The sequence below is a fragment of the Citrus sinensis genome, chromosome 5 (genome assembly GCF_022201045.2).
Source record: "Citrus sinensis cultivar Valencia sweet orange chromosome 5, DVS_A1.0, whole genome shotgun sequence".
Lineage (NCBI taxonomy): Eukaryota > Viridiplantae > Streptophyta > Magnoliopsida > Sapindales > Rutaceae > Citrus > Citrus sinensis.
This window is the reverse complement of record NC_068560.1, coordinates 19,896,356-19,906,999: the sequence shown is the minus strand read 5'-3', so window position 1 is coordinate 19,906,999 and position 10,644 is coordinate 19,896,356. Positions and strand designations below refer to the sequence as shown.

The window sequence follows — 10,644 nt, the reverse complement described above, 5'->3', positions numbered from 1 at the left end:
TGGTGAAAGTTTAAGAAATTAAAAGGTCTAGTATCAATACATATGTAATAATATATAGTTTTTAACTACCGTACAAAAATTGATATGTATAGTCAATTCATGCCAAAAATCCAATATTAAACTTCAAAAATAATACTTTTAAATCTACTATTTCGTTGATAGGCTAGAAATATATTATTTTGAAGTTTGTAGAAACAGAAATGTTGCAATCTGGGATTTTAAATTGCGAGAAAGTTCGGAAAATCTTTTAAAGACTTAAAACCTTTAAACCGCACGGTTTATGCGTTTTCTCAAACTTTCCCGCATTTTAAAATCCCATATTAGAACATTTCTCTTCTAGGAATATATTATTTTGAAGTTTAACATTAATATAAGTCTTAAATAGTTTATAGGTCTTTGTTGACAACTTCACATCATATATATTATTATGTATCAATCTCATGTGACATTGTCTCTTTTTTTTCTACTGTCTTTTATAATGATTTCAATAGCACTTGACCCACATTTATTTTAACACTCTCCATTTTGTATATTTGCTTGGAATTTATGTGGACAATGATATTTAAATGTTTGGATTTAGGTAATATACAATTTATTTTGGGGTCCTGTTATGTTAGAGTTACTCTACCGTGGAGCACTTCTTCATAATCGCATGATCAAACTTATAACGTATTATTTATTATTTATCACTTTACGTGTGTAATCCATTGCCTTTTTGTTAAATGCTTTGCATGCAGGGACAATTGTTTCCTTTGCGACGTCTAGTGATTTCAAAAAGGTGGTTGCTGGCAGCCAAGGAACATCACTCGGAAGTTCAGGTGTCAAAAGGCTATTCCCAAATGTTGAAGCCTATTCGAGGTTATGGGCCAGGCCGATCTAAGGCCCAATAATGTAGAGTCCTCGATGGTGAGTTCATAATATTTTTAATATTTCAATAAAAAAAATAATATTTTCAATATTTTTTTTGAGAGATAATATTTTCAATATAACATCTCTGAAACTAATAATAAAGAAATTGTCAGTAAATTTACTTTGTCATTCAATCACAATCAGAATGAAATTTCAAATGTTGCAGAATTCATTTATTTATAACTCAAAACTGTTAATTATACAAATACCTATACACAAGCTTCTATCAAGAATCAAACCATGATAAATTTTGACTACTACTTATAGTTCCTTTACTTCTTCATCAGCCAAATAAATGAAGAGCAGGTATGTTTCGAGATTGTGCTTAAAATACACTGAAACTGCAAAAGAATTCAAATTCTGTGCAATGGCTGTCATATAATGACAGTTGTTCAAAATAATATTAGCCACTTTCTACTTAAATCTATAGCATAACTAGGTCATAAAATAAACAAAATGCTAAAATGTTGAGCTTTGGTCACACAAGCATACACTCAAGATGATGTATTTAAACTAATTAGTGGGGAATGGAGGAGGCCTTCTCACTAAATTCAAGAATCTGAACAAAGGTGACGACGGACTACCAAAGTTCATGCCAGAACCAAATGATGAAACTGTTCCCTGAGGTGTTGTACTGTTGAAGAGGAACGGGGATGACGCAAAAGCTGGAGATGAGCTGGCGCCCGAATGTGGGAGTTGATGTCGATGCAAATATTGAAGGTGTTGCAGACGAAGTTGATCCAAAAGGGTTAGCTGAAGATGATACACCGAAAGGAGAAGAACCAAACGCAGAAGTTGAAGTGGAAGTTCCAAAACTTGAACTAGTGAAGGTTGAAGTTTTGGGAGCAAACAAATTAGATGTTGAGGAAAATGGACTGGCAGATGATTGCCCAAATGATGGTGGAGGAGGAAATGGACCACCTGAAATTTGACATCGAAATAAAGAGAACAATTGAATCAGTCAGTCTCATTTTAAAGGAACAAGCATCACCAAAATTTCCAGATTTCAGCAAATTACCTTTATCTCCCAACTGATAATCCTCCCATCTTAGCTCCTCATGACTTTTATCTTTGTAAACAGGCATGGCAGATATTGAATCCAAGTATCCAGCAGGCTGTGAAGCACTGCCAGTCTCTGCCTCAGTCGTAGGAACAACAAAAGCAGCTATTCGACTTCCACCACGTTGAACCCCAAAAGTTGATTGGCCAAAGCCAGTGCTTCCAAATGTTGGTGTTGTACCCTGGCCTCCTGTGTGATAGCACATAACAGCACAGGAATTTTTATTTCTTTTTCTTAATAATTTTGGAAATTAATGACTGCAGTGCAACTTAATAAAGATTATAAAGCTAACAAGGTTCCTTTTATTCAAGACACAGAATGCTTATCTAAAGCATATTTCTGTAACAGCACATAAACAAAGCATATCCATTCAAGAAGCTTACCAAAAGAAGAACTCTGAGCTCCAAGGGGCGATGCAGAAGTTCCAAATGGGTTGCTACTAAATGCCGAAGTTGACTGGCCAAAAGCTGGAGAGGATCCAGAACTGAACAATCCACTACTGGATGTCCCAAAAGCAGGAGTACTTGAAGGCCCAAAAGCAGCACTCGAAGCCCTGAAAGAGGGAGTACTTGAAGCCCAAAAAGTGGGATTACTCGAAGCCCCAAAAGCGGGAGTACTCGAAGCCCCAGAGGTCGAAGTGCTTGATGACCCAAAAAGAGGAGTGCTGGAAGCCACAAACACTCCACCAGATCCAAAAGCTGGAGTACTGGATGCACCAAAGGCAGTCCCTGTGGTACCGAAGGCCGGGGTGCTGGTAGCACCAAAGGCTGAGGTGCTGCTAGCTCCAAAAGGTGATGTGCTGGTAGCTCCAAAGGGAGGGGTGCTAGTAGCTCCAAAGGGAGGTGTGCTGGTAGCCCCAAAAGGAGGTGAACTAGTAGCACCAAATGCAGGGGTGCTGGTAACACCAAAGGCTGAGGTGCTGCTAGCTCCAAAAGGTGGTGTGCTGGTAGCTCCAAACGGAGGGGTGCTGGTAGGCCCAACAGCAGGTGAACTAGTAGCACCAAAAGCAGGGGTGCTGGTAGCGCCAAAGGCTGAGGTGCTGCTAGCTCCAAAAGGTGGTGTGCTGGTTGCTCCAAAGGGAGGGGTGCTGGTAGCCCCAAAATCAGATGAACTAGTCGCACCAAAAGCAGGGGTGCTGGTAGCCCCAAAATCAGATGAACTAGTCGCACCAAAAGCAGGGGTGCTGGTAGCCCCAAAATCAGGTGAACTAGTAGCACCAAAAGCAGGGGTGCTTGTTGCACCAAATGCAGACTGACTTGATGCTCCAAAAGGTGTTGAGGAACCAAATAAACTGCTTCCAAATGCAGGCTGAGATTGCTGAGTCGTGCTTCCAAAAGGGCTTGCTTGAGTAGAAGTGGACCCAAATCCAAAAGCAGGCTTCTGGCTAAAGATAGAAGACCCTGGAGATATATGCATACAGTTAGAGAGCAAGATTTAATGTGAGTTCTCATGAAAAGGAACCAGAAAAAAAAAAGAATAATAAAATATGTTAAATAATTTTAGGATATAACACACATCAGTAAAAGATGAAAATTACTCCTCAAATTTAGTTTATTTTTCTTTCGGGAAAAAAATCCCACTTAAATCAAAAGGGCTTATCAACGCATACTGACCCTTAAGTTAGAGAGGATCAAGGCACACCAGTGCAAGAGAAAATAAAATATAAAACAGAAAAAAAGATAAACCAAATAAGATACTATAGAAGGATGATAAAGCAAATACATAGCATCTATCAAATGGGTTAACTCTGGTTGACATATTGTGTTTCTCTATCATCTAAATGAAGTTATATATAGTGGGAAGAGAAAAGAAGAAAAAAAAAAGAACATTACTCATTCCAATTACCCTTATCGTAAAAAAATTGTCTGGTGGATATAAACAAAATAAAAGATACATGAGCATCAAAAACCTAAGAGAAAATATGTGAGCTATACATAGAAGAAGAATCTCGGTCATCATAAGCAAAAACTTAAAAGCCATTAAGTTGGCATCCACCTCAGCTGAATTTCTCACATATGGACACCGGCAATAAATTCTATTCATAAGCCATGCATTATTGCCAGAATAACATTAGGACACTAAGCACATTTAGTGCCCCAAAACACCTATTGACCTAGAATCATAACCATCTATCTCAAAAGTTAAAATCAAAAGTAATAACAAGTCAGGCAAAGAGTGGAGGAGAAACAAAACTTAACAAAAAATAATAATAATTAAACTAATGATACTTCATGGACATACTCACCACCGAATGATGATGTTGAACTACCAAAAGATGGAGTAGAAGATGCTCCAAAGGTAGGAACTGAAATTGCAAACGCGGGAGATGATGAGGCGCCAAAAGTTGTGGTTGATGAAAATGGGGAAGATGATTGGGGTTGGACCAAACACCCCAGTTGACGTGCCTCCAAATACGGAACTCCCTGTTGAACCAAAAGGTGTTGTTGTACCCAATGGTTTGGGAGCAAATGGATTGTTACTTGCATTATTGTTCTGCCCGAAGACTGATTGAGATTCAAATGGACTACTAGAAGACTGCCCAAATGCTGTCCAACCAAAAAACAAAAAAAACTTAGCAAATGCAAGTCGCACAGCATGCTTGACCAGTCCAAGAATTCTGAGAAGAAAACGAGTTCATATTCTAAGTAGTTGCAATCCTGCCACAAATGTCTGAGACATAAAAATAGCATCAGGTAACTAGAAAACTTAATTTAACTCAACTATAACCTATAAAGTAAGGGCAAATGACACAACTCGTAAACAATTAGAAGAAAAAAAAAAGAGTTAAAATATCAATACAGAAAAGATAATGTACAAAGCTTTCAAAAATTAAAAGAGCAAATAAGATTAAACTGCTGAAAAAAGAATAATTTACTGCAAAAGATAAAGGTAAAAGAAAACACTTGCGATTAGTTGAACCGAACATTGTCACTTATTACTATTTCTTCTCCTCACTTCAAAATACTTACACAGAGTCTTGATTAGATTCCAACCTGAAACAAATGTCAAATACAAATAAAAAAACAAGAGAATCGGTCATTAGTTGAAAAAAAAAAAAGAAATAGAAAAAGAAAGAGAAACAGAAAATGTTTAATGAGATCAAATTAAACGACATAGTTTCAATCACTATCACTTTGCACTGAAACAAATAAAATCAGAATAAGGAACCTTCGAAACAAAATTGAAGATAATCAGGCTAAAAATGGAATGCCAATAAAATCAGCATAGTTTCATTGACAAGAACGAACCACAAATCGTAAAAAAGAAATTAAAATAAAACCGTAGCAGCAACTGAGCCATTACGTACATGAATTAGGACTAACCAAATACTCACCGTCGATCCGAACGGACGCTTACACTCTGGGCACAGAGATCGAAGGGTTTACACTTTCCATGCACAAAAACAATTAACAAAAGCCCGCTCATTAACGTGAAAGATCACTTTATATTTGGGATTTGGCACTCCATCAGCAGCGTAGCGTTGTTTTTAAGTCCGCAACAAATACACAGCGTAAGCGTAGGCTAAGCAGTGCTTAGTAAGCAAGTAAGCATAGCGTTGCTTTTAAGTCCGCTTTATTATTATTATTATTATTATTATTATGATTTAGGATGGTACTATTTACTCTCTAAATTATATTATGGAAAAATAATTTTAAAATTTTAATTTTCACTCCACACAAATTTTCAAATACTAAAATAGTCCTTAATAATTATATGCAATAAATATTTTATTTTTCTCTCTGTATTTATAAAATTATTTACCGAACTTAAATCATTATGCATATTTATATAATTAACTTTTACATGGCTGGAAACAAATTAATGGTGTAGGAGTATTTTTGACATATAAAGTTAAATAATTTATTCAACATTCGTCATTATGATAGCATATGTCTGAATGATATGTTTGTTTTTTTAGTTTTTATTGTCTAATGGTAATTGGCAAGTTGTTCTTTTTTTACAATCTTAAAAAATCTTAAATCTAGTTTTTTCAAACTTAGGTCTTTGAAGTGTTATATATAATTGAAAGTTTAAATATTTATATATTTACATTGTTATCTAGTATGGTAATACTTACATGTTATAAATATTTATAAGGTAAGTATTTAACACATAAATAAAAATAAATTCTGAAAAATAATTTTAATAACATTATTTTTTAAAATTTGACATAATACTTTTACATTAAAAATTTGTTCTATAATAATAAATGAATTCATGTAAAATTGAATAGTGTATTTGATCTTTATTGAACCAAGTAAAAATTAAGAGCAAGAGAAATTTTAATATGACATGTAAATTATGTTCTAGTTTAATTAAAAAAATTGTTTTGGTTACAGAAAAAAATCAAAGGGTTATTAGGTTTTATACATAAGGAAATAAATATATTTAAGGAGGGGTATTTTTTAGAATAAAAAATTAACTTTTCATTCAGACATTTGATCATTTAGATGAAAGTTAGGAAATTTTTTTTTCTATTCATATGAAAATGTTTTACAGTAATACTTTAGATACAAAAATAAAAAAATATTAAAATAAGTTAAATTAAGAATTCATGTATCAAAACAAACAAGTTAGTGTTATATTAACCTTTTAAACTTTATTAAGAAATATTTAATAAATTTTCAGTGTTTAATTGGAAGATAAACACAACTAGAACAATTAAACGCTAAAACTCAAGGGATATTTAATAGATTTTTAGTTTTAAATTAAAATTTCCACAATAATCTTAGTATTTTAATAAAAAAGTAGTTTGATATTTGATAAATTATATTTTGCAGTTACTGTGAGTTGAAAAATAGAGTACCTGGTTTGGTAAATTTTACTACCAAAGTGTTGTTTTATTATATAATAACTAAAATAGACATGAGTTGAAATTGCCTTTCATGTATATGTATTAGGGTTTATGAAAAATAAAACATACTTTTCTTTTTATTAAAATATTAAGGTTATCATGGGAACTTAAAAAAAGTATGGTACCTTAAAAAATAAGCCACTTATAAAAAGTAATTCCTACACGTTCTTAATGACTGCTGTCAAAATGAAGAAACCTATGAAATAAGTAACTTTTTTAAAAATTTACCAAACATTTTTTTTTTTCCTAAACTTATGAAATAAGTTGCTTATCGTGTTTCAATCCCAAATACATTTTTATCAATTTCAATAATTAGTCAAAAAATAAAAAAACCCATTACTTTGTAGGTGGTTTGTTTATTTTTAAATACAATCAACAAAACAAATGTTCAAATTATTTCTTTCACAAAAAATTATTGGGGAATAGAGGAGGCCTTCTCACTAATTTGAGAATATTGTATTTAATACAAAATTCTCAAACGCCTTTGTTTCTAATTTCACTTAACAAAAATTTTCTCTCAGAAAATGTGAGCACATATACCTTTCAAATAAACATAAGTAAATGAATACAATTAAAATTTTCATCGTATTGAGTTGCATCTTTTTCAAATAAACATAAGGAAACAAAGTTACAAATCATGAATATAGCAAGAAAGTCAATTTGCGTGACAGATATTAATATATAATATATATGTCAATTTTTTTTTTCATAAGATTAATGATTTACAGATAGTAACTAACATGCCAAAATAATATATGAATCATGTCTCCTTAGAGAGATCAAGCTAACAGGGATAACCAAGTGAACGATGTCTCATTACATTTGTTAACTAATTATTAATTATTTTCACAATCAGCTAGCTGGGTTGAATTACTAAATAATTAATAGAATGAAGAGCTACAACTTGCCGTGCGTACAGAAAAAGACTTTGAGATTTTCCCCTCTTGATAATTCTCGATGCAAAATGGCGCACAATATTTCATCCTCACTCAGATACAAAGTCGATGCGGTCACTATACTCGCAATACTTGTGCTTCGCTCTGTGTGTGTGTGTATGGTAGGTTCAAGAGACATTTTTAAATATAAGTTTAAACATAATTTTTCAACTATCAGTTTAGATTGAAATAAAGAGTCAAAATTAGATAATATGAGTTTTTAATTTTATTAATATCTTTCTTTCTCATCTCTTTAATGTTTAATTCTCTTTCTTCTTTTATTTAAGACTTTCTTTTTTCTCTCAAGTATCCTATAAATGGGGAATGATTGTAAATGGAATAATGAAAACAATCAAAATTAATTTATGTAGCTTACATAATCTTTTTGTAACTATAAACAAGCCCATTTTAATTACCCAGAAGCACTTGTCCTTCTTCTACATGCAGTACTTTTTCTTCAATTAGTGGCCGTGCTGACGAAGATTCCCTTTTTCTCAATCTTCTTCAACTGCATCATTATTTATTTATGCTTCATGATGAAATGATCAGATTCATATCAATGTTTATTTTTATTTTTTTGGCATCATATGACTTTTTTTCGCTTTGTGTTTGCGTATAAACTTTTACTTATTCCATTTACAAATTATATAAGTAAATTAATTTAAAATATAATGAAAAAGAACAATGTTGTTTGATAGGAAATGATCGTGATTTTTGATTAAAACCTTTTACGAAGTTTATTGATGAAAGTTGTGCATATACGGCTTACTTGTAGTGTTGGCTCTGAAACTACAGATCGAAAATTGTATAAGTTTGTTCCATATATTGCTACTTTTATTTCACTGTTTGTAAGTAAATTAATTTTGATGGTTTTAATTATTCCATTTAAAAATTTATAGGAGAGAGAAAAGAGAAAATCTTAAATAAAATAAGAAAGATAATTAAACATTAAAGAGAGGAGGGAGAAATATATTAATGAAATTATTAACTCAGTCACCTAATCTTATCCCTTTATTTCGATCTAATCCAATAGTTGAAAAATTACATTTAAATTTGTGTTTAAAAATGTGTCTCTTGAACCTACCCGTATGTATATATATATATATAGGATTGAGTCCGGGATTGTGAATATAATATATGCGTATAATCACTAACGCTAGCGATGGTGAAATTAGTACTTATAGTACCACAATAAACAAATTCTAAGCAAACCCGGTGAGACTTGAAAAAAATGCAGCATTACCCAGCTTGGCCCTGAGCATGCTTCTTTAAATATAAACCGGTTTCCAATAAATAAATAAAATAATAATAAAAATTCCAAAATGGTCTCTTTTAAAGGATTTTATTTTTTATTTTTTATTTTTTTGCTTACTAAAATTGGACCGGTAGTGAAAATTGTTTCATTGGAAGCAACGTCGCTTGATGGGCAACATTGTTCCATTGTTTCCAAATGGTTGATCCCCATTAAGCAATGTTGTTTCCAACAGAACAATTGACTTTGCTTTAATTATCAAAGGCCAATGCAATTACAATAAGAAAATCCAAAATGCTCAATCAGCAGTATCTGCTGCTACAATTGCTGATGGTTGTCGAAGCCAGTAAAAATAAATACCTACTCTAAATAAATTATGTATAGTGATTGAGTATGGTCGTGTCCACAGAGATCGGTAATTATTTAAATCTTTTTAAAATGTAAAATGCAAAATGGGGGGATTGTTGACAATAATAAAAATCAAATTAAAATAACAAGAATGCAAATTAAAATTGTAATTCAAATTAGGAAAAGCTCTGATTGAAGGAATTAACTCAGCTTGATTCGACTACTAATCATTGATTCAAATATAAATCATTACTACTTATGAATAGACCGGTTATAGCCACTGAGACCCTCTAATAACCAATCTCTCCTTAACTAGTTGATAACCAAGGTACGACCATTGGTTATTTCCCTAATCAATAGACAACACTAGATACGATCATAGGGTTTAATCAATTGACAGCCTGACAAACCAGAAAGACCAAAATCCTAATCAACAAACGCATACGATGATTCATTTAAATTACATTGTTTATTCTCATAACACAACACACTGCTATGCTATTTGTCACAAACATTAAAATCTTCATACGATGAATCTTTTGATTGACAATAAATTAAGTTGATAATTAAATAGTGGCTAATTATCTAATTGACAAACATAATCATGACAATAATTTAGAGAATAAACAAATACCCAAAAAGCAATAAAACAATTAAAGAATAAGAAAGATCGATCTCACAGTAATGATGAATCAAAACTTTATTAACCTTCAACCAGAATAATAGGTTTAGTTCTTCATAAAGAGAAGAGAAAAATTTAGATCTGGGGTTTCTTTTTCTCCTCCCTTTGACAGTAGACTCCTCTATTCAATTCTCCCTTTCTCTTATCCTCTAGAGTTCTTTTTAAAATAAAATACTAATATCTAAAATATTATCTAAATATTAAATTCGTAATTACAAAAAATAACCAAAAAGACAAAACACGTTAAAATAAAAACTGTAGGTCCTTAGTTGACAGCACGCGCCCACGCCTTATCAACAAAGTTCTTCTGAAGCTCATAATTTCTCTAAGAAAACAATCATCCTCAAACATCATCTTGTAGCTCAATTTTAGCACCAATCAATAGAATTACACCTACAAAAATAAAACACAAATAAATCACTATTATTAAGTGCAAAACATTGATATTAAAGGTAGTAAACAATGCAAAACTAGTGCATAAATTGCACTCTAACAATTGCGTATGATGACTGAAAAATTGGCCTATTGAATTTCAGTAAATCAAAAAGATAATCCTCCAAAAGAAGGGTGTGTTTTAAGTTACGTTAAATGGAACTTACATTT

The 10,644-nt window shown here is 32.1% G+C and overlaps 1 protein-coding gene across 7 annotated transcripts; it reads right to left on the bottom strand.

Moving 5' to 3' along the window:
• Positions 1-1,055: 1,055 nt before the first annotated feature.
• LOC102616555 (nuclear pore complex protein NUP98A-like) lies at positions 1,056-5,504 on the bottom strand. 7 transcript variants are annotated; one of them, XM_052440697.1, is made up of 6 exons: positions 5,304-5,504; positions 4,939-4,962; positions 4,215-4,639; positions 2,353-3,369; positions 1,928-2,158; positions 1,056-1,830 (listed from the first exon to the last, which is right to left on the bottom strand). In XM_052440697.1, the coding sequence occupies exons 1-6, from the start codon at positions 5,393-5,395 to the stop codon at positions 1,490-1,492; spliced, it is 2,130 nt and encodes a 709-aa protein (XP_052296657.1). In that variant the 5' UTR covers positions 5,396-5,504; the 3' UTR covers positions 1,056-1,489. The 7 variants fall into 7 exon arrangements, with proteins under 7 accessions (XP_052296657.1, XP_052296658.1, XP_052296660.1 ...); XM_052440698.1 differs by having other exon boundaries at positions 1,928-2,155; XM_052440700.1 differs by having other exon boundaries at positions 4,215-4,515; positions 5,304-5,429.
• Between the last annotated feature and the right edge of the window lie 5,140 nt (positions 5,505-10,644).

What these genes read in the sequence shown, in the direction of transcription:
- LOC102616555 (XM_052440697.1), bottom strand. Translation starts at nt 5,395, where the DNA reads ATGAGCGGGCTTTTGTTAATTGTTTTTGTGCATGGAAAGTGTAAACCC. An exon ending in AGCGTCCGTTCGGATCGACG is followed by an intron (nt 4,963 to 5,303) that starts GTGAGTATTTGG and finishes CATTTGTTTCAG; the next exon opens with GTTGGAATCTAATCAAGACT. An exon ending in GAATCTAATCAAGACTCTGT is followed by an intron (nt 4,640 to 4,938) that starts GTAAGTATTTTG and finishes TTTATGTCTCAG; the next exon opens with ACATTTGTGGCAGGATTGCA.